The 24,263-nt window shown below is 46.3% G+C and overlaps 1 protein-coding gene across 1 annotated transcript in view; it reads left to right on the top strand.

Moving 5' to 3' along the window:
- LOC126419733 (GAS2-like protein pickled eggs) overlaps window positions 1–24,263 on the top strand; it is an 817,704-nt gene that overhangs the window by 126,633 nt on the left and 666,808 nt on the right. Inside the window, exon 2 of the mRNA XM_050086911.1 lies at window positions 10,405–10,598. Within this exon, the coding sequence (XP_049942868.1) occupies window positions 10,419–10,598 (180 nt within the window). The 5' untranslated portion in view covers window positions 10,405–10,418. The remainder of the gene's footprint in view (window positions 1–10,404; window positions 10,599–24,263) is intronic.

Here is a 24,263-nt window from a genome sequence, read left to right as displayed (position 1 = left end):
ATGGAATGTCCCGTGCTTCTAGGTCCAACTAGTATTCCGCGTTCTAAGTCTGTGCGGCCATAATCACGTCGGAAACCTTTTCACATGGGTCACCTGAGTGCAAACGACAGCTCCGCCAATGCACTGCCCCTTTATACTTTGTGTACGCGATGCTATCGCCACCTGTGTATGTGCATATCGCTGTTCTGTTACTGAGTGACCTCAGTGTAGACATACGTGACAGCAGTTCACTGCAGTGTAGAGGATGGCTGAAAAGTTAAATGTAATTTTATTCGGCTCCTTGTACATTTGTTATTACGTGAACAGCACTATATTATGCAATACTGGATGTCACGTATACAGAGCGCTCTCGCTCAGAACTGAGTTTGTTCGGCTCTATGAACATGCCAGGGAACATAGACCAACGAGTTGCAAGGTTACTTTCTACGTCTCTGCCTAATTCGATAGCTTTTCAATATTTATGCTTTGCAGACCGCGCGGTCGGTAATGTTTTTTAGAAACATTGTGTGTGATTGTTTGCTGACACATGCGTCTAAACGCATGCATACACCAAAATTTAACAGTAATATTGCAGTAAGTAAATAATTTTTTGGTTTTATCTACAAGGGAGCTAACACTATTTGCTGTAGGAGATTTTGCAATTCCTTGTTTAAAGTCTTCTACTTCACATCTAGAGTTTTATTTAGAAGTGAGAACTGTGAATTTTTATCTTATATGGAAGACAACTGTAAATACGTCTCGCACTATTTGTACTAGAAGTTTTAAATGCTTATTTTCTCAGTGACTGGAAAGGGAAGTTTCCTGTCTTTTATTTGTGTATGATACAGCCAGAAGGACTCGGCTGGTGTGTGGAGAAGGGAGGAAGTGGGTTTCAATAGCGAACTCATTTTCGCAAACTGTGTGATTTGCGAGCCAGATACAGCCGACAAGTTCCGCTGGAGAGCGGGGCAGCACCAAACCTCGGCCTTCTTCACAGTGGGGAACGCGCCCAGTGTGAGGACGACAACCGTGGGGATCGCTCTCGAGAAGAAGGCGAGCAGACGGCAGTCGTAGCCCCGCTTCTCTTCCTAATGGATCTAGCCGACACTCTGGCTACGTCCTCGGTCTGTTGTGTAATCTACAACGACTGCACTTGTTTACCTACTCTCCGGCACTTAACACAGCGTCACGCATTGCCCCGTTCCCAGGAAGGCGTAACGTACAGGGAAACGCCAGCTGTACAGCTGATCCAATTTGTCAATGACCGGTGGACGGGACATAAAACGGAATGGGCTCTTTGAAGGGTAGCGACACTGTTTGTTAGGTGCAAAATTGTTAGGACCGTCCCGACCGCGAGAGATAATGGATGGGCTTGTACGAGGCGGCGGCGGGTGGCGTGGCGAGAGGGAGACGGCTTAATTAGCCGGAGGGCAGGGGTTCCGCGGATGTCGCCGGCTAATTGCCGCCCGGCTCCCGTAAAAGGGCCGCCGGCTGACCCTAAACGAGCGCGGCCACCGAGCCGAAGTACCGCGTTTCGGGTGCCGCGAGCGCGGCGTCCTCAGGTGGACACAGCACGCAGCAGCCAATTAGCTACTCGGCGACGGCAATAACTCGCGCCTGATGAGGCATGTGTCGCTGTGTAAGCTCTTCGACGTCGTAACTTGCTGCTGCGTCGGTAAGTGAGAAGCCAGCGACGTTCGAAATCCAGTAGCGTTGGGCGGCTGGGTATTTATAAACTCTCATCTCGGTTTATCATATTTTCCATAAGTTTCAGATTTCTTCACTAACATATTGTTACTAAGCAATTATCTCGGAGGATTCAGAAGAGAATTTTTCGAAAACTACAAGACGTACAGAAAACTGATGTGTATATAGCTCAGTATGAACACCACATGTGATATGGCGAAGGTCAGAAACTGCGTTCAGTTCATGGAAGTCATTGACGCGAACTGTTCAGTTAGGAACGACGTCTGTTCACTGTTTCGTCTATCAATAGGCGGATTTTTGTCTACATGGCTTGGATCTGAGCACTATGCGACTTAACTTCTGAGGTCATTAGTCCCCTAGAACTTGGAACTAATTAAACCTAACTAACCTAAGGACATCACACACATCCACGCCCGAGGCAGAATTCGAACCTGCGACCGGAGCGGTCGCTCGGCTCCAGACTGTAGCGCCTAGAACCGCACGGGCATTCCGGCCGGCTTGTCTACATGTTCAGACAGGAATGCCTTGTAGTGTATCTACGCCAAGGCAGTTATAACGAATGGAAACTAGCAAAGATGCTCCACCCACTCGTGTTATTTAACAGCACACCTTTTACTTTTCGCACAGTAGTGTTCTGATACCAAGATACACTTGTGAATATACCTGTGTCTGTATTTCAAGTCGTACATCGTTGATCTTTCAGTGTTTTTTTACATTCTTCTCCCAAACTTCAAGCAGATACTGTGTTCACTGAGAATCGAGGCCTTAGACATACGTGTAAGCAGATGGCGGATTATCCCACACGCATTGCTTTGAGACCAGCAACTAATGTTTGGGAATAAATATTTACATATATTCGTGAGGTTCAGTGAGACAGTGAGAGCCAAAGCTTCTTGGTCGTGCAACCAGGCAATACAAAGTTTACAGAATGCGGATTAGAAAATTTATAAAAAATGAAAGAAACTCTTAATAAAACACAAAAAATCGTGCGTCGGTTTTGTAATGAATAACACATTACAGATAAAAGTTGACAGCTAGTGCGAGGAACTCCTGAACAGAATAGAAAGCGTGTGGCACAAGGAAACCTTTCAACTTAGATTTGAAGACGCGATTTATTACTCATTTTTTTCCGTTCTCCTCGAAACGTGTTGAAAACGAGATCTTCCGAAAACTTCACCCCTTTCTCTATAATGCTTAGTGAGTTGTTATCCAAGTGTGGATCGTCTTTTCGTATAGCGTTCACTGAGTGAACGTTGCAGTTTCTTCTGAATGAGGCGAATGTTGTCAACAACAAGTTCCATGATGCCCTGTACAGGGACGGCAGAGTTAGTACTGCGACAGACCTGAGCAACGGTCTGCACGAAGTTTGCGAACTGACGTCGCAGATCAGTCTGAGCGCCCGTTTCCGCACTAAGATCGTTCTCTGTGAGCGCACATAGGTGCCCACAATGTAACATCATACGAGACAACAGACAGAAGATAAAGCGAGGTAAAAAAGCCTTCGCGTTTCAGTGTCAGATACAGTGGAGATCATTCTTGTAGTGGAATGGTAGCGTTCAGTTTCTGAAAGTGATTTTGAACTTAGCTGTTCCTTGAAAGCCTTCCATCCTCTTATGTGTAATTTAAAATGGCCTACTTCGCTGACAGACCATTTCGGGGCAGTACAGCTTCGCTTTTAGAAGAACTCCGTGCTAGAAACTGTATACATTGCTTTTTGTTGTTGTTAACGGTTAATCTGTTCTCTGAAAGCCAGCGAGCTGGTATTATTAGGTATCCTATTTGCTAGATCATTTACATTACACTGTTCGTCTTTCGCAATAATTCTTCTCTGATCTGGAGACAAATTCTGTCGTGTTTAGTGTCAGATCATCGACGTGTATCAAGACGATCAACGATCCCCTGAGGCGACCCGCGCTTTAGATGATCCCATTCATGTTCAGACCTCAAAGAGTCCAACATCACAGATGTCACGAACGAAGGTATTTATAACCAGTTCCAGGCTCAGTGAGATTTCCCGAGAAAGGATTTGCAGGATAACATCGCGTAATCAGCAACTGCAAGGATAAGTGCTTGTACAAGTTTCTTTTTTAGGTGAAGAGTTTTGTAGATCACGGAGAGATGCTAATACCTTCTTGCACATTGCAGTTACGTGCTCAGTCGAATTAAATTTTCATCTATTATTAGGTCCTCCTCCAAGACTCTTTTTGCTGAGGGATAGAAATTGATTTACGTTCCATTTAGGATTAAATATGGTAGGGATCCCCGGTATTTCGGGCTAATGAGCCTAGACTGACCAGTCAGTACCGCTAGGACAGTGTATTTAGTAGATTTGTTGCATCTTCTAAATATTCTACCAATAATGCAGTCTTTGGTTCACCTTTCCCATAACGTTTCCTGTATGAGGGTTTCACTGTAAGTTATTCGTAATTGTAACGCCTAGGTATTTCGTGGAATCGACAGCCTTTACATCTATGGGACGTATCGTGTAACTGATGCTTAAAAGACTTTTCTCAGTGATCACACGTTTTATTGCTTAGGGTCAACTGAAATCTTTCACGCCATACAGATATCAGGCCTAAATCATTTTGCAATCTGTAAACTTGACTTTCATCAGCAAAACTGACTGTCAAACAGAACAGTAGTTTTAATTTCAATATAATGATTTTTACAGAACAAGCAACAGAATTGCTATTTATCGAATGGAGGGCGCACTATGAATATTTCGGTTTGGAAAAGGCAGCTCTTTATCTGAGTTCTTGTTCATAACATCAGACGTGCAGAGCGTATGCTACGTAACAAGGCTGTCTGACGTGACGTGCGTGCGTGAGAAAGAGAAAGAGAGAGAGAGAGAGAGAGAGAGAAGGGGGGCGATGGGATGGAGGGGCGCAGAGGATACTGTGTTACAGTCTGCTATACTTTTTCGTGAAAGCACCGTTCTTTTCGAAAGCTGAAGGAATACGCATACGCAGATTGACGTTGTAGCTACTGGGAATGTGAAACTTGCTTTCCGAAGGATAATTTCTCAAGTGGTGAAATTTATTCGCTTGCCAACTGCCGTTCTGATTACTTCAACCAGCTCGGAGCGGCAGCGAAGTTTGAAATTGCCCATACAGAATAATGATTGTGCGCTTCTGAGAGCAGAGTAATTGCCCTCGCTGCCGTGAACTGGGGCGCTTCTGATCTTCGCTTGCTACCTGTCGATCCACGTCGGTCGCCTCGCTAAATTTGCTTTATTTTCTTTATGTATGCGGGAGATACTGATAGAAGTTACATATTTTTAAGTCATCAGGCATCATGGACTGGCTTAGTGTCTACTTCCATTTCGTCCCACGTTTGCCAAAATTTTCACTTGCGCACAGGGGAGAGGAGGTGGTGTCGTGCAGGTAATGGTCCACGCCGAGGTTCTGGTCTCAATTTCGAAACCCCTGCGCGTTGTGTCGTGGAATGAGGGCATTGACACTGTTGATGGCGTTACGTCCTTCGGATGGGGTCATAAAGCTCGTGTTGATAGAGAGAAGCAGACTGTGTGCTCCCGCTTCTCTCATTACTATCATCATCATCACCACCACCATCACAACCACTGCCATCGACCTAAACACGATCTAAACTATATACACACTCATTTCAGTAATCTTGTAGTGGACGGATTTTGTTAACATTTATCCACATCTACATTTATACTCCGCAATCCACCGTACTGCTAGTCATTTTCTTTCCTGTTCCACTCGCAAATAGAACGAGGGAAAAGCGACAACGACTGTCTATATGCCTCCGTGTGAGCCCTAATTTCTCGTATCTTATCTTCGTGGTGCTTACGCGCCATGTATGTTGGAGGCAGCGGAATCGTTCGTCAGTCAGCTTCAAATACCGGTTGTCTAAATTTTCTCCGTAGTGTTTCTTGAAAAGAACGTCGCCTTCCCTCCAGGCTTTCCCGTTTGAGTTCTCGAAACATCTCCGTAATACTTCCGTGTTGTTCGAACCTACCGGTAACGAATCTAGCAGCCTGCCTCCGAGTTGCTTGTATGTCTTCACTTAATGCGAACGGGTACGGATCCAAACACTCGAGGAATACTCAAGAACAGGTCCTAAAGCATCCTACATGCAGTGTCCTTTACAGGTGGACCACTCTACATCTACATCTATACTCCGCAAGCCACCTGACGGTGTGTGGCGGAGGGTACTTTGAGTACCTCTATCGGTTCTCCCTACTATTCCAGTCTCGTATTGTTCGTGGAAAGAAAGATTGTCAGTATGCCTCTGTGTGGGCTCTAATCTCTCTGATTTTATCCTCATGGTCTCTTTGCGAGATATACATAGGAGGGAGCAGTATACTCTTTGACTCCTCGGTGAAGGTATGTTCTCGAAACTCCAACAGAAGCCCGTACCGAGCTACTGAGCGTCTCTCTTGCAGAGTCTTCCACTGGAGTTTATCTATCATCGCGAAAACGTTACGGCGATTACTAAATGATCCTGTAACGAAGCGCGCTGGTCTCCCTTTGATCTTCTCAATATCTTCTACGCCGCGTGGGATTAGCCGATCGGTGTAAGGCGCTACCGTCATGGACTGTGCGGCTGGTCCCGGCGGAGGTTCGAGTCCTCCCTCGGGCATGGCTATGTGTGTTTGTCCTTAGGATAATTTAGGTTAAGTAGTATGTAAGCTTAGGGACTGATGACCTTAGCAGTTAAGTCCCATAATATTTCACATACATTTCAACATTTTTATCTCTTCTATCAACCCTATCTGGTACGGATCCCACACTGGTGAGCAGTATTCAGGCAGTGGGCGAACAAGTGTACTGTAACCTACTCCCTTTGTTTTCGGACTGCATTTCCTTAGGATTATTCCAATGATTCTCGGTCTGGCATCTGCTTTACCGACGATTAATTTTATATGGTCATTCCATTTTAAATCACTCCTAATGGCTACTTTTAGATAATTTATGGAATTAAATACTTCCAGTTGCTGACCTGCTATATTGTAGCTAAATGATAAAGGATCTTTCTTTCTATGTATTCGCAGCACATTACACTTGTCTACATTGAGATTCAATTGCCACTCCCTGCACCATGTGCCAATTCGTTGCAGATCCTCCTGCATTTCAGTACAATTTTCCATTGTTACAACTTCTCGATATGCTACAGCATCGTCCGCAAAAAGCCTCAGTGAACTTCCGATGTCATCCACAAGGTCATTTATGTATATTGTGAATAGCAACGGTCCTACTACACTCCCCTGCGGCACACCTGAAATCACTCTTACTTCGGAAGACTTCTCTCCATTGAGAATGACATGCTCTTTCTTAAAATTGTCCCAGTAACAGAAGTCGACCATTCGCCTTCCCTACCACAGTTCTCACATGCTAGTTCGATTTCATATCGCTCTGCAACGTTACGCCCAGGTATTTGGTTCAAATGGCTCTGAGCACTATGTGACTCAACATCTTAGGTCATAAGTCCCCTAGAACTTAGAACTACTTAAACCTAACTAACCTAAGGACATCACACACACCCATGCCCGAGGCAGGATTCGAACCTGCGACCGTAGCAGTCCCGCGGTTCCGGACTGCAGCGCCAGAACCGCACGGCCACCGCGGCCGGCACGCCCAGGTATTTAAACGACTTGACTGAGTCAAGGAGGACACTACTACTGCTGTATCCAAACATTACAGCTTTGTACTTCCTACTCACCTGCATTAACTTAACATTTTATACATTTAGAGCTAGCTGCCATTCATCACACCAACTACAAATTTTGTCTAGGTCGTCTTGTATCTTCCTACAGTGATTTAACTTCGGCGCCTTACCGTACACCACGGCATCTTTAGCAAACAAACGCTTATTGCTGCCCACGCAGTTCGCCAAATCATCTATGTGTATACAGAACAGCAGCGGTCCTGTCACATTTCCCTCTGGCACACCTGATGATACCTTTGTCTCAGATGAACAGTCGTCGTCGAGGAAAACAAACTGGGTTTATTAAATATCATTTAATTTTGTTTTCACTTGGTTGAGGCATTTGCATAACAAATAAAGATATTGGGAGCGTCAGCCGCAATAACGTATTTACATTGTCACAAAGTTTTGTTCTGACTGACAACAGTGCTTTGGACCAGGCTATAAATACTTAAGAAATTCTTCTCTCAAACTACCTGAGCTCTTTTGATTAGTACTAATGAAAAACGGTGTGCCCATTATCTGTCGCCACTAGAAAGAGAATCTCCAGCGGTCACACTACCGAATGACCAGCTCTTTTTCGGTCCAGTTAAAATATTTACGCAACTTTCTGAACTGCTGCGTACATTTCCCAGGGGAGAAAGACGTCAGAGAACTGCCAAGAAAGTTATTCCTAGAAGGCACACAGTGCCTTGGCAAGTAGTCCCTCGTGCATTGAGTGCTGATGTCCCGTATCTTTTGGACGTATCCTTTTGCCCCCTCCGTCTTTGAGAAAATGTGCTTTGACTCGAGGCTGACAGTACGCATTGAGTCCGCTTTGAGGTGGACATACAACAGACGCTCGTGAAACGCCCTGTGGCTTACGCCGTAGAACTGCCCGCGGTTCTGACGTTATGCAGCTGCTGTAGCTGGGCGTTTCGTCTGGCCGGCGGGCAGCGCTACAGCGCTACTCACGAGTACCCTCGGGTTTTGAGGAGACAGCGGCATGAAAACTGCAAGACGTTCAGAAAATATATACATACTAGGGGACACAGCATCTGTCCAAGTTCTTAACTCGCATTACAAGTGCTCAACATGGGCACTATTTGTGACACGAGTTCATTGGAATCGCTGCTGTCTGGATGTAGCGTACTATTGGGTGGTCTATCTGCAGGCGCGAACTAGTTTCGTGTGAGAATACGGAGAAGGTGATTTATCTACATCAGCGCCGGACGCAGCGTGCCTAACTTCACGCTGCAGCTACTGCGACCCGCGCTCGGCTTTGTTCGGTCCTACTCGGGAGTACCCAGAACGTGCGACGTCTCATTTAGCATTGCGGTACGGCGTTTTTCGGTCGGCACAGTACGCTGAGTTTGGCAGAATTGTGCTGTCCGCGCTGTTTAATCTTCGCTACTTGTTCGTGGCGTGAAGGACGTTGACAGGTTTAGTGGATATTTGCAGAAAAAGAAACAGTCCAGCGATCTGTCGTCGCAATTCTTCAAAATGAATAGGAATGACGGAGGAGAGCGATAAGAATCCTCAATTAGCATATTTGCTGTGAAACGACGCTACAATAACGTGCAGAAAGAATTTAAAGATTTAGTTGACAATGAAAGAGCAAAAAAGAACACCGACCGGCAGACGGTATTCTTTATGCTGTATATCAAAAAGAATTTTGTGTTAAATTTGCATGCCTGGAGCACGTGAAGAAACTGGTGGTACGAATAGTAAAATTTGTGAAGTTGCACTCATTATTTCATTGTTAGCTGCAACGCTTTTTAATGGAGCTGAACGAAGAGTACATAGACTCCACATGTTACTGCAGAGTACGTAGGTTAAGTCAACGGCCATGTCTGAACGACTTTCCGGTTTAAATCTCGCTACTGTTAAATTTATAAAGGAAAAAGGAGCGCAGGAACGAAAATTAGAACTTTCGGAATGGAATGGAAATGGACTTGGCTGTACACTGGTCACAGAAATACATTTCAGGGAAAGTTCTTTCTGATTTGACGGAGACATATTTAAAAAGAAAATCGCATTGTATAAGGGACACATTTAAAGAAGACAATCCAGTTCCCTAAGATCACTGCCATTAAAGAAAACGCAAAGTTTCAGGAATTCATTGTGGTCTTGAAAGAATTACGAGGATAGTTTCCTAAACGTTTTGAGGACACTGCCAGTCTTACACGTGTTTTCGAGACAGTTTGCTGTTACAGTTGAAAGCGCCGCTGTGCATGAGCAAATGTAACTAGTTACCTACAGGGTAATTTCTGTTTTAATGACAAATCCTTATGTGTTAAAACTGTCCAGTATGTCTAAATTGCTTCCCTCAAGTTGGGTTTCCAAGTCTCCATAATGAGGTGGCAAAAAATGCTACAATATTTCGATCGACATACTTCCGCGAAAGACCTTTTCTCGATTATAAAACCAAATAAGTAACGCTTACGTGGCAACTTGACTGTGAAACTCTGCGAAATTGTCTGCGTCTGCCAGTATGCCAGCAGTTTTCACCAGATAAGAATTATATCTTGAGCGCGCCAAAAATAATTAAATGATACTGATAACTAGTTTTGTTTGTGACCTATCTTCTTGGCAAATCTCACATATAAAAACAAGCCGTATGCAGCACGACTGTACTGCCATAGAATTGCGGCACATTCACTGTTTTCCCCTCTGCCCTCTCCTCGCGCTCAGACAGGGCGGCGTGGCGGTGGGGGAAATGTGCCACCCAGGTTGAGTGCTTTGGCACTCTGGCCTAGGCACGGCCTGCGATCCGTAATCTTGAATGCTCCTGGTCTACACGATCTGACAAGCATTCCCCTCGGTTGTATGCACTGCAACTACGCCACGCAGTGTGTTACTGTTTGATACTTGGAAGATGCTCTGTGCACTGACACGTGTCATTGCCCTTGTAGGTGTCGTGTCGCTCTCTCACGTAATCCCAGAGGTACTTACGAATAACCCTGTACTGCAACCCACAGGAGAGAGCTACACTTTAATACCCAGGAGCGCCGATTTTACTCGCTTGGTGGCCGTGACTGAGTGGTTCCGTGTTGTCGGTTGCAGAGCCCGGCCTCGCGATGGAGGTGACGCCCGTGCTGAGGGACTCCCGGTCCCTGCGGCCCTTCAAGTCCAGCGAGGAGTACCTGTACGCCATGAAGGAGGACCTCGCCGAGTGGCTGCAGACGCTCTACCCGGAGCTCTGCATCAGCGTGCACAACTTCATGGACCGCCTCGACACCGGCGTCGCACTCTGCAAGGTACGTCTGCTCACACTGCCCACTTCCGTCCTCAGTAAAATTCTTCTGGGCTTAGACCACACTGTCAGTGTATAACGGCCCAGAAGGGAGCGATACGTAGGAGGCTGTAGTGTGTATCTGGATGCCTCGCTTAATACTGCTTCTTGAAACTTTGTAGCCAAGATGTACATTCTGGATCTGCATACAGACACTGTAAACTACTATGAAGCCCATGTCAGAGGGTACTTTTCATTGCACCAAACATAGGGGTTTCTTATCGTCACATTCGCTTATGGTATTCGGGAAGTATTGCTGCTTAAGTGCCTCTATGCTCTCTGTAGTTAGTCTGATCTTGTGTTCGTGGCCCGTACCGAAACGATAGGCTTGGTGCTATGGTATGTGGGGTACGTAGATTCCTCATTTAAACTCAAAACTGCAGGATGAGAAAACTTTGCGAGAAGATTTCCCTAGGATAGTTGGCGTCTATCTTCAAGCGTCAGGCGGGAAGAAGTGGCCCTCACGCGTCTTCTGATTGGGCACTGTCCTCTCAGACATAGCTTTCAATTACGGTGGGAGGATCCCCCGTTTCGTGATGCTTGTGGTGTGCACATCTCTGTCCACCACATTTTAACAGACTGCATTTTATACCGTGATGCAAGGGCAGAAGCATAAGTTGATGGGGATCTGCCCTGAGTTTTAGCTAATGATGAGAAATGTGTGTCTAGGGTTTTAAAGTTTTGTGATGTGTCTGGACTCTGGCCTAAACTTTTAGGCTGGAGGTTTTAGTGTATCGCAAAGTGGCTGGCCTCTCTCATTTTTCCTTACGGTCAGCCAGCCACTTCCATCTGCTATATTGTTTTAGCTCCCTCTACGACTTTCTTCCTGTGTTGTCCATGTTTTACTGCTGACGGCATGCTTCGTCCCTCGCTTCGGTGTGGGTAGGCACATATTTTTCCAAGTTTGTTACCTGTTCAAAAATGTTCTAATGTGTCTGAAATCTTATGGGGCTTAACTGCTAAGGTCATCAGTCCCTAAGCTTACACACTACTTAACCTAAATTATCCTAAGGACAAACACGCACACCCATGCCCGAGGGAGGACTCCTCGTTCTGTTTTATCTTACTGTTCTGAGTCTTTTCTTGATACCCATCTCAGTCTGTTACTGAGCGGGCGCTGAAGACCTTGCCGTCGTGCGCCCATACAACCCTCTCCATCCATCATCAAGCGTCAGGTAGTACAAGTTTTTCGGAATTCCTGCGACGGTCGTACGTGAGTGAGGGAAATCTGTGACCATTCATGGTGCTCTCCATTACATCTTCCACGGAGGACGATTTGTCGATGACTTCCCATCCAAAATAACATACAACGCCTTCCTTACCGAGAAATCCTCAACGCAGTCGCAAATTTAGATTCATACCTTGCAGCAGCAGAAAAGCGTTTGCGTACTACGGAGTAAAATGCTTTTCGGAACTGTAGATATACCGTATCTCTCTGACTTCGTTGAACCATGGCTTTCAGAATGTCATGGGAGGAAAGAGCGAGTTGGCTCTCTTACGACCGATGTTTTCGGAATGGGTGTTGGTTGGCATGGAGGAGATACCTTTGTTCGAGATATCTCATTACATATTTATAATTGTAGATCAGTTGGATGTCAAAGATATTGTAGATCCGTGGATCACTTCTGCTGCCCTCTTGTAGACGAATGTGACCTTCTTCGAATTAACGGAAACAGTTTTCTGTTCGAGGTATCTACGGTATATTATTATTAAAAGAGGGCTAACTGAGCCACAGATTCTGTGCACAGTCTTGCAGGTTTTGCATGCGCCAGCGCAGCTTTAGTCACTTTCAGCTGTTCCAGCTGCTTCTCAACTCCAGTCCTCTTGTGTGCGACAATTAAATTAGGACAATATTCCTTAACTTTCGTTTGTAAAAGAATATTTGAAAGCAGAGAGAAGTATTTCTCCTTAGCTTTTGCTGCAGTTTGTTACGAGGGAATCAGGCAACCTTAAGTCACGTATCACTCGTGACATAAGTGAGATGATATAATTTGCGTCAAAGCGTTCGCAGAGAAAGATGTATAAGAAGCAGTGAAAGAACGAGCAAACAACCGTGTACTCTTGGCTAAAGTTGTGCAGTAAAGGCGTAACTCGCACAATCGTAGGAGTACAAAATTAACGCAAATTTACTGCGCGTAGACATCGGATTACCAACAATTGTCGCCAGTGCAACATTATATGCTCCTTTCCTAACAACTATACCTAGCAGATGGCCGACGCAACTAAATTTAACGCTATTATAATTATTGGATACTGACGTGACGATGGCGTGGTGCCTTTGTCTCGCCGGCCGCTGTGGTCGAGCGGTTGTAGGCGCTTCAGTCTGGATCCTGCCTCGGGAATGGATATGTGTGATGCCCTTAGGTCAGTTAGGTTTAAGTAGTTGTAAGTTTGAAGGGGACTGATGACCTCAGATGTCAAGTCCCATAGTGCTAAGAGCCATTTGAATCATTTTTTGAGCCTTTGTCTCAACAAAACTCAATTACATGTGCCTCGACCTACTGACGCCGAGTGGCAGTGTAAACAAGAAAATACGCGGTGCAGAACGTGCACAATCGTTCACGTCAATTGGAGGCAAGACTAGAGACTCGATTAGGCAAAAGAAACGGTGGGGGGGGGGGGGGGGGCGCACGATCGAGTGGAAAGGGACAGAGGTATACACGGTACATCACGACGTAAAAAGACAGCTGAGTGAAATTGCAAGTAAATAATAAGAAACTAAATAAGCTAAAAATGACTCAATTTTCCGTCATTAGGCAGGCAAAAGGAAAAGGGAAAACTTCGTAATAAGAGTTTCGTGTTACAGCAACACACTGTCATCGTGAGGTGTTCAGAATGCATTCGGCCTAAAAAGCGCTTGCCGGTTAAAACAGTCAAGTATAGTTGCTGGAGGAGCAGACTGCGTTCATTTCCCGCCAGTTAGGGAAAGTTTCGCGGATTTCACACAAGTCCCATCCTCACAACGGAGCAAATGGAGAGGAGCGGTAGATTGGACACGGCAGCGGCGGGCCGCTTGCGAACGCCTCGTTGCCCGCCTGACTGCATTCGCGGCGCTCGTTCCAGCGCGCCGGCACTTAATATCCGCCGCCGTCTGGCGGCGAAGCGCGGGCCAAACAGAGTCGCGACAGCCTAAAATGCCAGCTGGGCTGGCGCAGGGTGTGTGCGCTGTGCGGGGCACCCACAGATGGAGCGGTCTGCAGGACCCTGTGTCGTCGGTACTTAGTAAATCGGTAGGATCTGACATCGTCAACTGAGGCAATGGTCTTGCTCCCAGTACAGTGTAATAGTAACTAGATAATAACGGGTTTCGATTGACCAGCAGTCACTATCCGATCTATGGAAACAAGCAGCACAATATTTAAAAAAACGTACATTTTTCTGAAACTATTTAAACATTAAAAATAGTAAAAAAATTACCACGCTTACTCTGTAATAGGTATCCAAGTACAATGTTAACCACAACAACATCGCAATTAGGCGTGCTTCGTCAGTATACAAGACAGGTTAAAGAATGCCGATTAGCGAATGAAAGCAGCAGGAGACTGATCGCTGCGCCTGCGTGCCCACGACCAACGTGGTTTGCAAGTACATTGAAAGGTATAGCTACCGTCCGATATGAGTTTTTGTTCTCATGTTATGTTGACAAAGTTTTGTGAATTTTAATTTGTACTGCAATTATGAATCTCGTGTTCGTTTCTGCACTTGTCTCTATAATTTTATAAGTGTCATGATAACCTTTCTTGCTTTATTGGGTTCTGCAGAAACGTAGTAAGATCCGAGGCAATAGTGAACCAACGAGTTACTTTAGCAGATAGGCTACAGGATGGCAAACCTACGTCTATAGCACTTCCAGATTTAGAGAAAGCGTTTGACAATCTTAACTGGAACACACTCTGTGAAATTCTGAACGTAGCATGGATAATGTGGACAGCGAAAAGCTATTTACAGCTTCTATAGAAACCAGACAGCAGTTAAAAGAGTCGAAGGACACGAGAGGAAGTTGTAGTTGAGACGACAGTGAAATAGGGTTTTAGCTTCTCCAAGCTGTTATTCAATCTTTACATTAAGAAGGCAGTAAACGAAACCGAGGAGGGACCTGGAAATGTAATTGAAGCTCAGGCCAAGAAATAAAAACTTTGAACATTCCCCATAACATTGTAATTGTGGAACACATAGCCATGAACTTTTGAAAGATGAGTTCAGTAGAATGGATAGTATCACGAAAAAGAGGTTCTAACATGAAGAGAAATAAAAGTTAAAAAAGGGCGACTGAATTTAGTCAAAAGACGTCACATGAGGCTGAGAAAATTAAATTACGAAATGAGACACCAGAAGTAGTGGATGTGTTCTGCTGTTTGCGCAGCAGAGAACTGCTGCGGCAGAAGTCCAGAAGCAATAGCAAAGTGTCAGTAGCTAGAACAGCATTTGTGAAAAACAGAAATATGTTAATTGGGAGAAGAAATATGTCTCATTGGATTTAAATTTAAATGTTAGTATTTTCTTTAGGCACAGGTCTACTATAAATGATTTATTCGTGTTCAGACTTGCATGCATGTGACTAATGCATGAATAGAACGGTAAGGTCACCAAATTTGCAAAGAGCGAGGTGGCGCAGTGGTTAGCACACTGGCGTCGCATTCGGGAGGATGACGGCTCAATCCCGCGACCGGCCATCCTGATTTAGGTTTTCCGTGATTTCCCTAAATCGCTCCCGACAAATGCCGGGATGGTTTCTTTGAAAGGGCACGGCCGACTTCCTTCCCCGTCCTTCCCTAATCCGATGAGACCGATGACCTCGCAGTTTGGTCTCTTCCCCCAACAACCCAACCCCAACCAAATTTGCATTGTGCCCATCTGCTGGCATTACGAGTGCAGTGCCTTGACAAAATAGCGGCAATGGAAGAAAACGTTGTAGCGGGTTGGAGTTTCCCTGTTACAACAGTGCAGTGTGCATTCAGAAGGGTTTCTGGAAAACAACCACAATGTATACAGAGCACTGTGATTGTCTCTGTAAACGGAGAACTACCAGTCGATCAAGTGTGCCAATTGGAATTGTGGAAGCAAAATTTCATATGCAGTCCAAAAAAAGGCACAGCCTATGCAAGCGAGAAACTTTGAGTACTGCAGCAAACTGAGGAAGATTTTTGCGATGGTGATTACATTTCAAACCCTACAGTCTGCAGCAATTGCAACAGTTAGAAACTGGAGGTTGTGCCTAGCGCCTTCAGTTTTGCATCATAATGTAGGGAGCACATGAGGATGAACATTTCGCCTGCAAGTTGATAATGAACTATGGCGAACCCTTCCATTTATAGGGAAATGTTAATCGCCAAAATGTGAGAGTGTGGGGGGCAGTGATAATCCTCATCAAATTGTGGATGAGATTCACCGAACGGTAAAGTTTTCTGTGTAGTGTCACAGACGAAGGTTTATAAGCAGTTTTTCTTCCGAGGGAAGAATGTGATGGGTAACTGTTACGCCGATATACTGAGTGCTGATTCCTAGAATGTCATCTTCCAACAAGGTGTGAGCACCTCGTTATTGGAGCACCGGCTTTCGCCAGCCCAGCCCGACAGCGCTTAACTTCGGTGATATTAAGTGCCGGCGCGCTTTCTCGTCGATGGACAGGGAGCTGTGAGTCTAAGGTTCCATTCATGCGTCATTGATATCTGTGTATGTAACACTTTGAAAACAAATGAATCGTTTATAATATCAGTGAATTTGTGTCAAGTATGGGTCTACGGAAGTAAAACGTGCACGATAAACAACTTAAACACGAAGACAATAGAAGGTTTTGAAATGTAGTGCTACAGTAGAACGCTGAAAATTATGTGGCTAAATCGGATAAGTGATAAAGAGATAATAAAAATCAGATTGGGGAAAACAAATTATGACATTAGACCAAGGTTTGACTACGGTAAGCAGGCCCGCCCGGCTAGCCACACCGTCTAACGCGCTGCTTCCCGAGCGGAAAGGCATGCCGGTCCCCGGCAAAAATCCGCTCGGCGGATTAGTGTCGAGGTCCGGTGTGCCGGTCTGCCTGTGGATGGATGTTAAGGCGATCTGCCTTGGCGAATGCGGGCTGGTTCCCCTTTTTGCGCCTCAGTTAATGTCGGTGATTGCTGCGCAAACATGAATGGACTGCTATAGCCTGTGGTGCGGTTCTGAACCACTGGGGACTGCGGCGGGACGAAGCCTCTCCGTCGTTCCTAGGTCCCTGGTTCAATACACAATACACACACACACACACACACACACACACACACACACACACGCGGTAAGCAGATTCAAATGGATGTAGGCTGCAGTAGTTACCCAGAAATCAGGAAGCTTGCACAGGATAGACTGCAGTGGAGAGCTGCATCACACCATACTGAAGTCTGAGGACGACAACTACAACAACAATAACAACAACATTTGCAGGGATACATAAACTGACGTTATGCTGACCGCACTCCCTCATGTGCCGGGTTGCATTTTGTTCCTACTGTGCAGAACTGCGGCGACAATGACAACGGACAGAAACATTTATTCACTGTAGTCTTCATGCAGTTATCCAGGAACTATGCGGGTCGCTTTGCCTGATCAGTGTCGGTATTCCCTTAGCGGTGTGTCCCCGTCTGTCGGTGGCGGTGTGCAGAGCAAGACCGGGAGCAGCCTCGGAAACAAGCTGTCTCTTCAGCTGCGGCGCGGCGCTCTGCCGCCGTGCTCTGCGTCATCCGGCACAGTGACGCGGCGTACTAGGCGCCGAGCTGCTTAGCTCGGCCGACCTTTCCCGAGTCGCACCGAGCGTGCTGATTGCGCACGTGGGAGCGCCGTGGCCGCCGCTCCTTTGTTGATCCTCGGCTAATGTTTACAGCCCGAGCTGGGCCGCGCTGACGCCTCGTGTGAGTTTCCAGCCAGCGAGCAGGCGCCACCCCACAGTAATTGCTATACCGTAAATCAAAGGTGGTCATGTAGGATTAATTTCGGACCAGGAGAAACCACTGTACCACGAGGCTTATATACACTGAAGCGCAAAAGAAACTGGTACAGGCATGCGCATTCAAATACAGAGATATATAAACAGGCGGAAGACGGTGCTGCAGTCGGCAACGCCTATACAAAACAACTAGTGTCTGGCGCGGTTGTTAGATCGGCTACTACTGCTACAATGGCAGTTTATCAAGATTTAAGAGAGTCTGAACGTGGTGCTATAGTCGGCGCACGAGTGATGGGACACAGCATCTCAGAGATGTCGATGAAGTGGGGATTTTCCCGTAAGATCATTTCACGAGCGTAGCGTGAATATCAGGGATCCGGTAAAACATCAAATCGCTGACATCGCTGCGGCCGGAAAAAGATCCTGTAAGAACGGGACTAACAACGACTGAAGACAGCAGTTCAACGTGACATAAGTGCAACCCTTCCGCAAATTTTTGCCGGATTGCAATGCTGGACCATCAAAAGGTGTCAGCGTGCGAATCATTCAACGAAACATCATCGATATGGGCTTTCGGAGCCGAAGGGACACTCGTTACCCTTGAGTGCATGACACAAAGCTTTACGCTCGCCATGCCCATCAACACCGACATTGGACCGTTAATGCCTGGTCGGACGACTCTTGTTTCAAATTGTATCGCGTTGATGGATGTGTACGGGTATGGAGACAAGCTCATGAATCTATGGATCCTGCATGTCAGCAGGGGGCTGTTCAAGCTGGTGGAGGCTCTGTAATGGTGTGGGGCGTGTGCAGTTGTAGTGATGTGGGACTCCTGATACGTCTAGATACGACTCTGACAGATGACACGCACTTAAGCATCCTGTCTGATCACCTGCATCCATTAATTTTCAATGTGCGTTCCGACTACCTTTGGCAATTCCAGCGGGACAATGCGAACCCTACGCGTCCAGAATTGCTACAGAGTAGCTCCACGAACACTCTCCTGAGTTTAAACAGTTTAGTTGGCTACCAGACTCCCCAGACATGAACGTTATTGAGCATATGCGGGATGCCTTGCAACGTGCTGTTTCTGAAGAGATCTGCACCCCGTCGTACTCTTACGGACGTATGGACAGCCCTGCAGGATTCATGGTGTCAATTCCCTCCAGCACTGCTTGAGACAATAGTTGAATCCATGCCACGTCGTGTTGCGGCACTTCTGCGTGCTCGCGGCGCCCCTACACGATATTAGGCAGGTGTATCAGTTTCTTCGGCTCTTCACTGTATATGATATAGTGAATAAAAACAGTCGCTAGTTGCGGAAGATAGTTGTGAGAAGCTCTTGACCTATGTTTCAACTCATGTAAATCAGAAGTTTTATTACCTACAAATATGTATATACAAATAAATGCAACGTTAAAAAAATGGGATTTTATAAAAATAGAACATACATACAGTGGAGGGTATGACAATATGCAAAAAATATACGTCCTCAGGTTGTCATAAATGCAAGTTGAATGGCCACGCGCTGAACACAGAAGAGTGGCCGATTAGCCAAGAGCACTGATGGGCACTGATACGTTTCAAAAAGGCCAAAAGTTATTAATTATTAAAAAAGCCACAATGTACGTATTACATGCTGATAATGATGTGCGCCAATAGGCTTAGGCATAATTAAAATTGACAATCGTAAAAACAGCCGTTTGGCTTTGTAATACATAAAATAATACGCACATTAGATGTGACGTGTGCGATCAGTAACGGATAAACATGCAACTGACAGAGCACCATTCATGTGCGAACAGAAATTTAAAAAAAAAATGCGCCTAGGTGGCGCTGATGCAAACTGCAGTCTACAACCGTAGCAAACAGCAGGTGTAGCACACCACATGCCGAAGCCGAAACATTTTTATAACACAAATTCTGAAGACAGTGAGTGACAGGAAGCCCCAAAAATTGTTGTAATAAGACAACAAGGAGTATGAAAATTACATGAAAAGTGTCGTGGTTATAAAGATATGTACAACATTTTATTGGGAACGGTTATAAAGAACTTGTTATTCAGAAAACACTATAATAGCCCGATGTAATAATTACGTTAATTCGAGCACAGGACGAAAACCATGAAATAAATTTAAAATTTGAAGTTCTCCCTATAAATCCAATATACATATTGGAAAGCGTGTCCAGTCCAACGTTTAGGTAGTTCATCCCCGAGGTAGTCAGACTGAGGTAATCAAAAGCGTCTGAAAGAAATTGTGGTGGAGCACCGACTTCTTGCAAAGTGAAGTTCCTACTGTCTTGTTCCGGCATGTCCAAACCACACACAGTTTTTTCTGCAAACAACAGTGGTCCGTAAAGTTTAGGGGAGGACGTGGCACAAAAGACGTTAACCTCAGGTGAATCACGAATGCGTCCCACAATCTCGTACGGATACTCGGTGCGCCAGACGCGCGCATTATAACGACTCGCCTTTCCTTACGCATGAGACGGAGCTTCGTCACTGAAAACCAACTTCCGTCTAATCCCGTCTTTCTCCAGTAGCCGCTGCAAGTAGCTCCAGAAGTCAGCTCATTGTCCTGAGTGATCGCCAGACAGTTGACTGCAGTTCTGTGCTCGCCACGTGTTCTCGAGTGCTCGGGGCTGCTCTCTGACTCTGTGACGAGTGACTGCCGCACACGCCACCCCACCTTCTCTGGAGCCTGTCTTACGTGTGAGCGGCCAGTCTCGCGAGGGTGTGTTGTACCAAACTATTCCTTTCTGTCTGTTGGAGCTTCTACACGATATTATTTGGTATGAAGTTGTAGCTCAATCGTCACAACTGACTCATATTTACCGGTTTCGAGGAGAAAGGACATTCACAGCACTCCATTATACGTGATGTTCTCACACTCCTGCCCCTAGTCGCACACGCTGCAACTAGTGCATGGCACATGTTACGGATCGAAACTTAGAGAGATGCGCTATTCTTTGAGACTCTGATTAGCAAAGACTTCACTTAATTACTACCCATATATAAACCCTTCCAGGCGATAGCAGCGTCACCTGGTCAATAATGACTACTAGTCAGACACACGCGCGGTACATGTAGTATCAGTGAGCGTCCGTGAGTAGAATGGGGAAGACGTGCCATCTATCTGAGTCTGACCGATGGCAGATTGTGATGGTCAGAAGGCTCCGCACGAGCATTTTGGGAACTGCACGACTTGTCGGGTTTTTGGGGAGTGCTGTGGTGAGTGTCTACAACACGATCGAAACCAAGGTGAAACAACGTCCTGATGTCGTGGGGGTTAGGCGGCCACCCTTGATTACTGACGTTGGATATCTTTGGCTGGGCAGACTGGTAAAACAGTACGGCGGCAAACTGTGCCAGAAGTAACATCAGACTTTAACGATGGGCAGAGTACAAGTGTGTCTGAACACACCGTACAGCGAACTTGCTAACGACGGGCCTCCGCAGCCGTCGGCCGATGCATGTGCCAATGTCAACACCACGTCATAGTGGGCACGTGACCATCGACAGTGGACGTTGGCGCAGTGTCAAAGCGCTGCGTGGTCTGTTGAAACGCGATACCTAATTCATCATGCCGGTGGGAGTTCGCGAGTCCGTCTCCTTACAGGGGATCATCTCCTTGGCACCTGTACTGCGGGACGAAGACAAACTCGTGGAGGATCCATTATGCTCTGGGAAACATTCACATGGGCCTCCGTGGGAGCAGTGGAGCTCGTGCAGGGCACAATGACGGCCAAGGAGTATCGTACACAGCTTGCAGACCACGTATACCCCCTCATGACGAGCATGTTTTCTGACGCCAGCGTCACCTGCCCAGTTTTCGTAAGATAACGCTCGATATCACAAGGCCAGCAGTGTGATGGAGTGGTTCGAGAAACACAGTGGCGAGTTCCAATTGATGTGCTGGCCCCCAACTAGCAAGATCTGAACCCCATCGAACACATCTAGGACGTGATTGAACGTAGCGTCAGAGCTCATCGCCTGTCTCCCCGTAATTTACGGGCATCAAACGACTTGTGTGTGCGGCTGTGGTCACAGCTCCATCGAGCGGTCTACCAAGGCCTCACTGCTTCCATGCGACGACGCGTCGCCGCTGGTATCCGTGCCAAACGGGAGACATACCGGCTATTAGTCAGGTGGTCATAATGTTCTGACTTATCAGATTATGTATTTTTCAGCATGTCTTGTACGTTTCGTGCAGTTGTCTTGTGAAACCCTGGTTAAATGGGAGACCCATAAAGTTCGGCTGTCATCTCAAACAATGGTAACTTGGAAGCATTGGAGACAGAGTACTGTGGTTTGTTGTAAAAACGGTTAGGGAGTCTCAGAACTTTTTTTTCTGTTGTCCCAGAATTTGAGTGTGTGCTCCGCTTATTGCTTGTAGGATATCAAGGCGATATTTGAGTTCTGCCCATGTGCGGGGTCAACATTGCAGCATCAACAGTTTTGAGAGCTTCATTGATTCCTGCAAGAAATGTAGCAGTGTCATTGCTGTGTTCACCCGATGCTTCACGTTAGCCTGCAAAATAGTGGTATAACAGGGTGACATCGGGAGAACGCGGGGGTCATGCCATAGGTATCTCGCGAGCCATCGACCCCCTATCTTGCGGTAGGCTACACCAAACGTTGTGCTTCGTGCTGTCACAGATGTTTTCACGCGTGTTGTGTTGGTTTTCGGATCCCGAAATCCTAATGTTTTGGCGATTTGCATGTCCGGAGATGCACACCGTTGCTTCATGTGGGAAAGGCACTTTTTCAGGTAGTCATAGTCAGCATCTGTGTATGCCACAAAGGAGGATCGTTTGGCTGCCAGCCTTAACCACTTTTGTAACTTTTTACGGACGGGCTTCTAGGGAGTGCGCTGAAATGTAGTTTGCAGAGTGTCAGCACGTGCTTGAGGTACAGAGGGACGTCCACTTCGAGGGAGCATTTTGTGCTTGTTTTTGCCGGCCACTGTGGTCGAGCGGTTCTTGGCGCTTACGTCCGGAACCGCGCGCGGCTGCTACGGTCGTAGGTTCGAATCCTGCCTCGGGCATGGGTGTGTGTGATGTCCTTAGCTTAGTTATGTTTAAGTAGTTCTAAGGCTAGGGGACTGATGACCTCAGATGTGAAGTCCCATAGTGCTTAGAGCCATTTGAACCATTTGTGCTTGTTTTGACGATAGTGCCGTCCCATACTGGTGTCGCAGTACTGTTGTCTCAGACTTGGATCCTGTATACCAGATGCGTCTTCTCCTGCTCTGTCGCCATTTTTATGCACTCCGAGTGAAATCTACAACAAAGGACAAGGGGAGAAACTACGAGAGCTGACAAACGCTTTACAACAAAACAGATTTCTCTGTCTCTAATACTGTCCGAGTTATATTTCTTTTAAAATAATAGCGGGAGTTGGTGGGCATCCTGTATATTCGAGTACATTGAAGTTCTAGATGAGCAGGCTTCTATTAGGCACTTCTGCCTCAACCTTTGCAGCAGAATCAGGATTTCAACACTGTAGTATTCGGAAGACCACTGCTGCTCCCCGACACCTGTTGTAACTTAAAGAGTCCGGTGTCGGACAGTGCGTGGGGCACGCAAGCAGCGGACGGCGAACGTGTTTGTGGACAGGCTGCGCGCCTCAGTGGCATGGCGGCGTAGCTGGGTCACGTCTCAGCTGGCCGCGACCGCGGAGCCTTTTCGCCTGGCCTCTCACCGTGCTTCCCATTAGCGAGTTGCGCAGTTCGATACGCACGTGGCAGGTGTTGACGTGTGCGCTAATGGAAAAGGCGGCAGCGAGGTAGTCCTTTTATTTTGCTGCAACCATTCACACGAGATACAGGTGGCACCGGGAGGCCGCTCCTACCTGCTCCTTACTGCAGGATCTCTTCTCAATGTACTGCAGCCCCATTGAAGGTAACTGACAGGTAGCGGGCCGGACTTGTGCCGCCAGCGGTACACCAGCGGCAGCTGCAGACTATTGCCACTATGTCTGTAGTGTCTGTATCCTCACAATACAGTGTCCTTTAGACATGAAGAACATTGTATTGCGAAGATACAGACACTATATAAACACAGATATCGTGACCATCAGTGATATATCCATGACTCGACGGGCTACAGTGACGGTATAATGTTCGTCTCGCTGTACGGGAATCACGAATTGTACGACCATAAGGACTGTGAGCACATTTAGATCGGTTCTGGTGGCGTGCTCGGATAGCCGAAGTGGTCAAGGACACTGCTCCCTATAACCGGGAAATCTGGGTTCGAATCCCAGTGAGGCACAAATTTTCGTGTTTCGCAAACAGCTGGCGTCAATTCATAGTCGCAGCATGCAAAACTGTTTCGTAATGAGTATTGGTGCTGTCGGCTACCACTGTGTCGCTTCTTCCGTTGTGTAAAGCTTTGTACCTGCCATATGTGCAGGAAACCTTTCTGGATCCGAAAATTTCGTGTATTTCGCGAAAAAAACATTGCTCTAGTTTTATTCAAAATTAAGAACAGATATTTAATGTTAAATCCAGCATAGTCGTCGTCAAATAAGCGTTGTCTAGGAAACTTGCTTTCTCAGATCGCTAGACGACAATTGAAACAAATCGTATTAAAGAGTTTTATTACAGAATGAAAAAATACAATACTTAACTTTGTGATACACAGATGTGTCGCAAGCAAAGGGTGACAGACAAAATAAACAAGCCTCTCCAGCATAAACGATTC

Source organism: Schistocerca serialis, chromosome 9 (assembly GCF_023864345.2).
Source record: "Schistocerca serialis cubense isolate TAMUIC-IGC-003099 chromosome 9, iqSchSeri2.2, whole genome shotgun sequence".
NCBI lineage: Eukaryota > Metazoa > Arthropoda > Insecta > Orthoptera > Acrididae > Schistocerca > Schistocerca serialis.
Note: the sequence above shows the minus strand (reverse complement) of the source record. Positions and strands in the feature narration are given on the sequence as shown.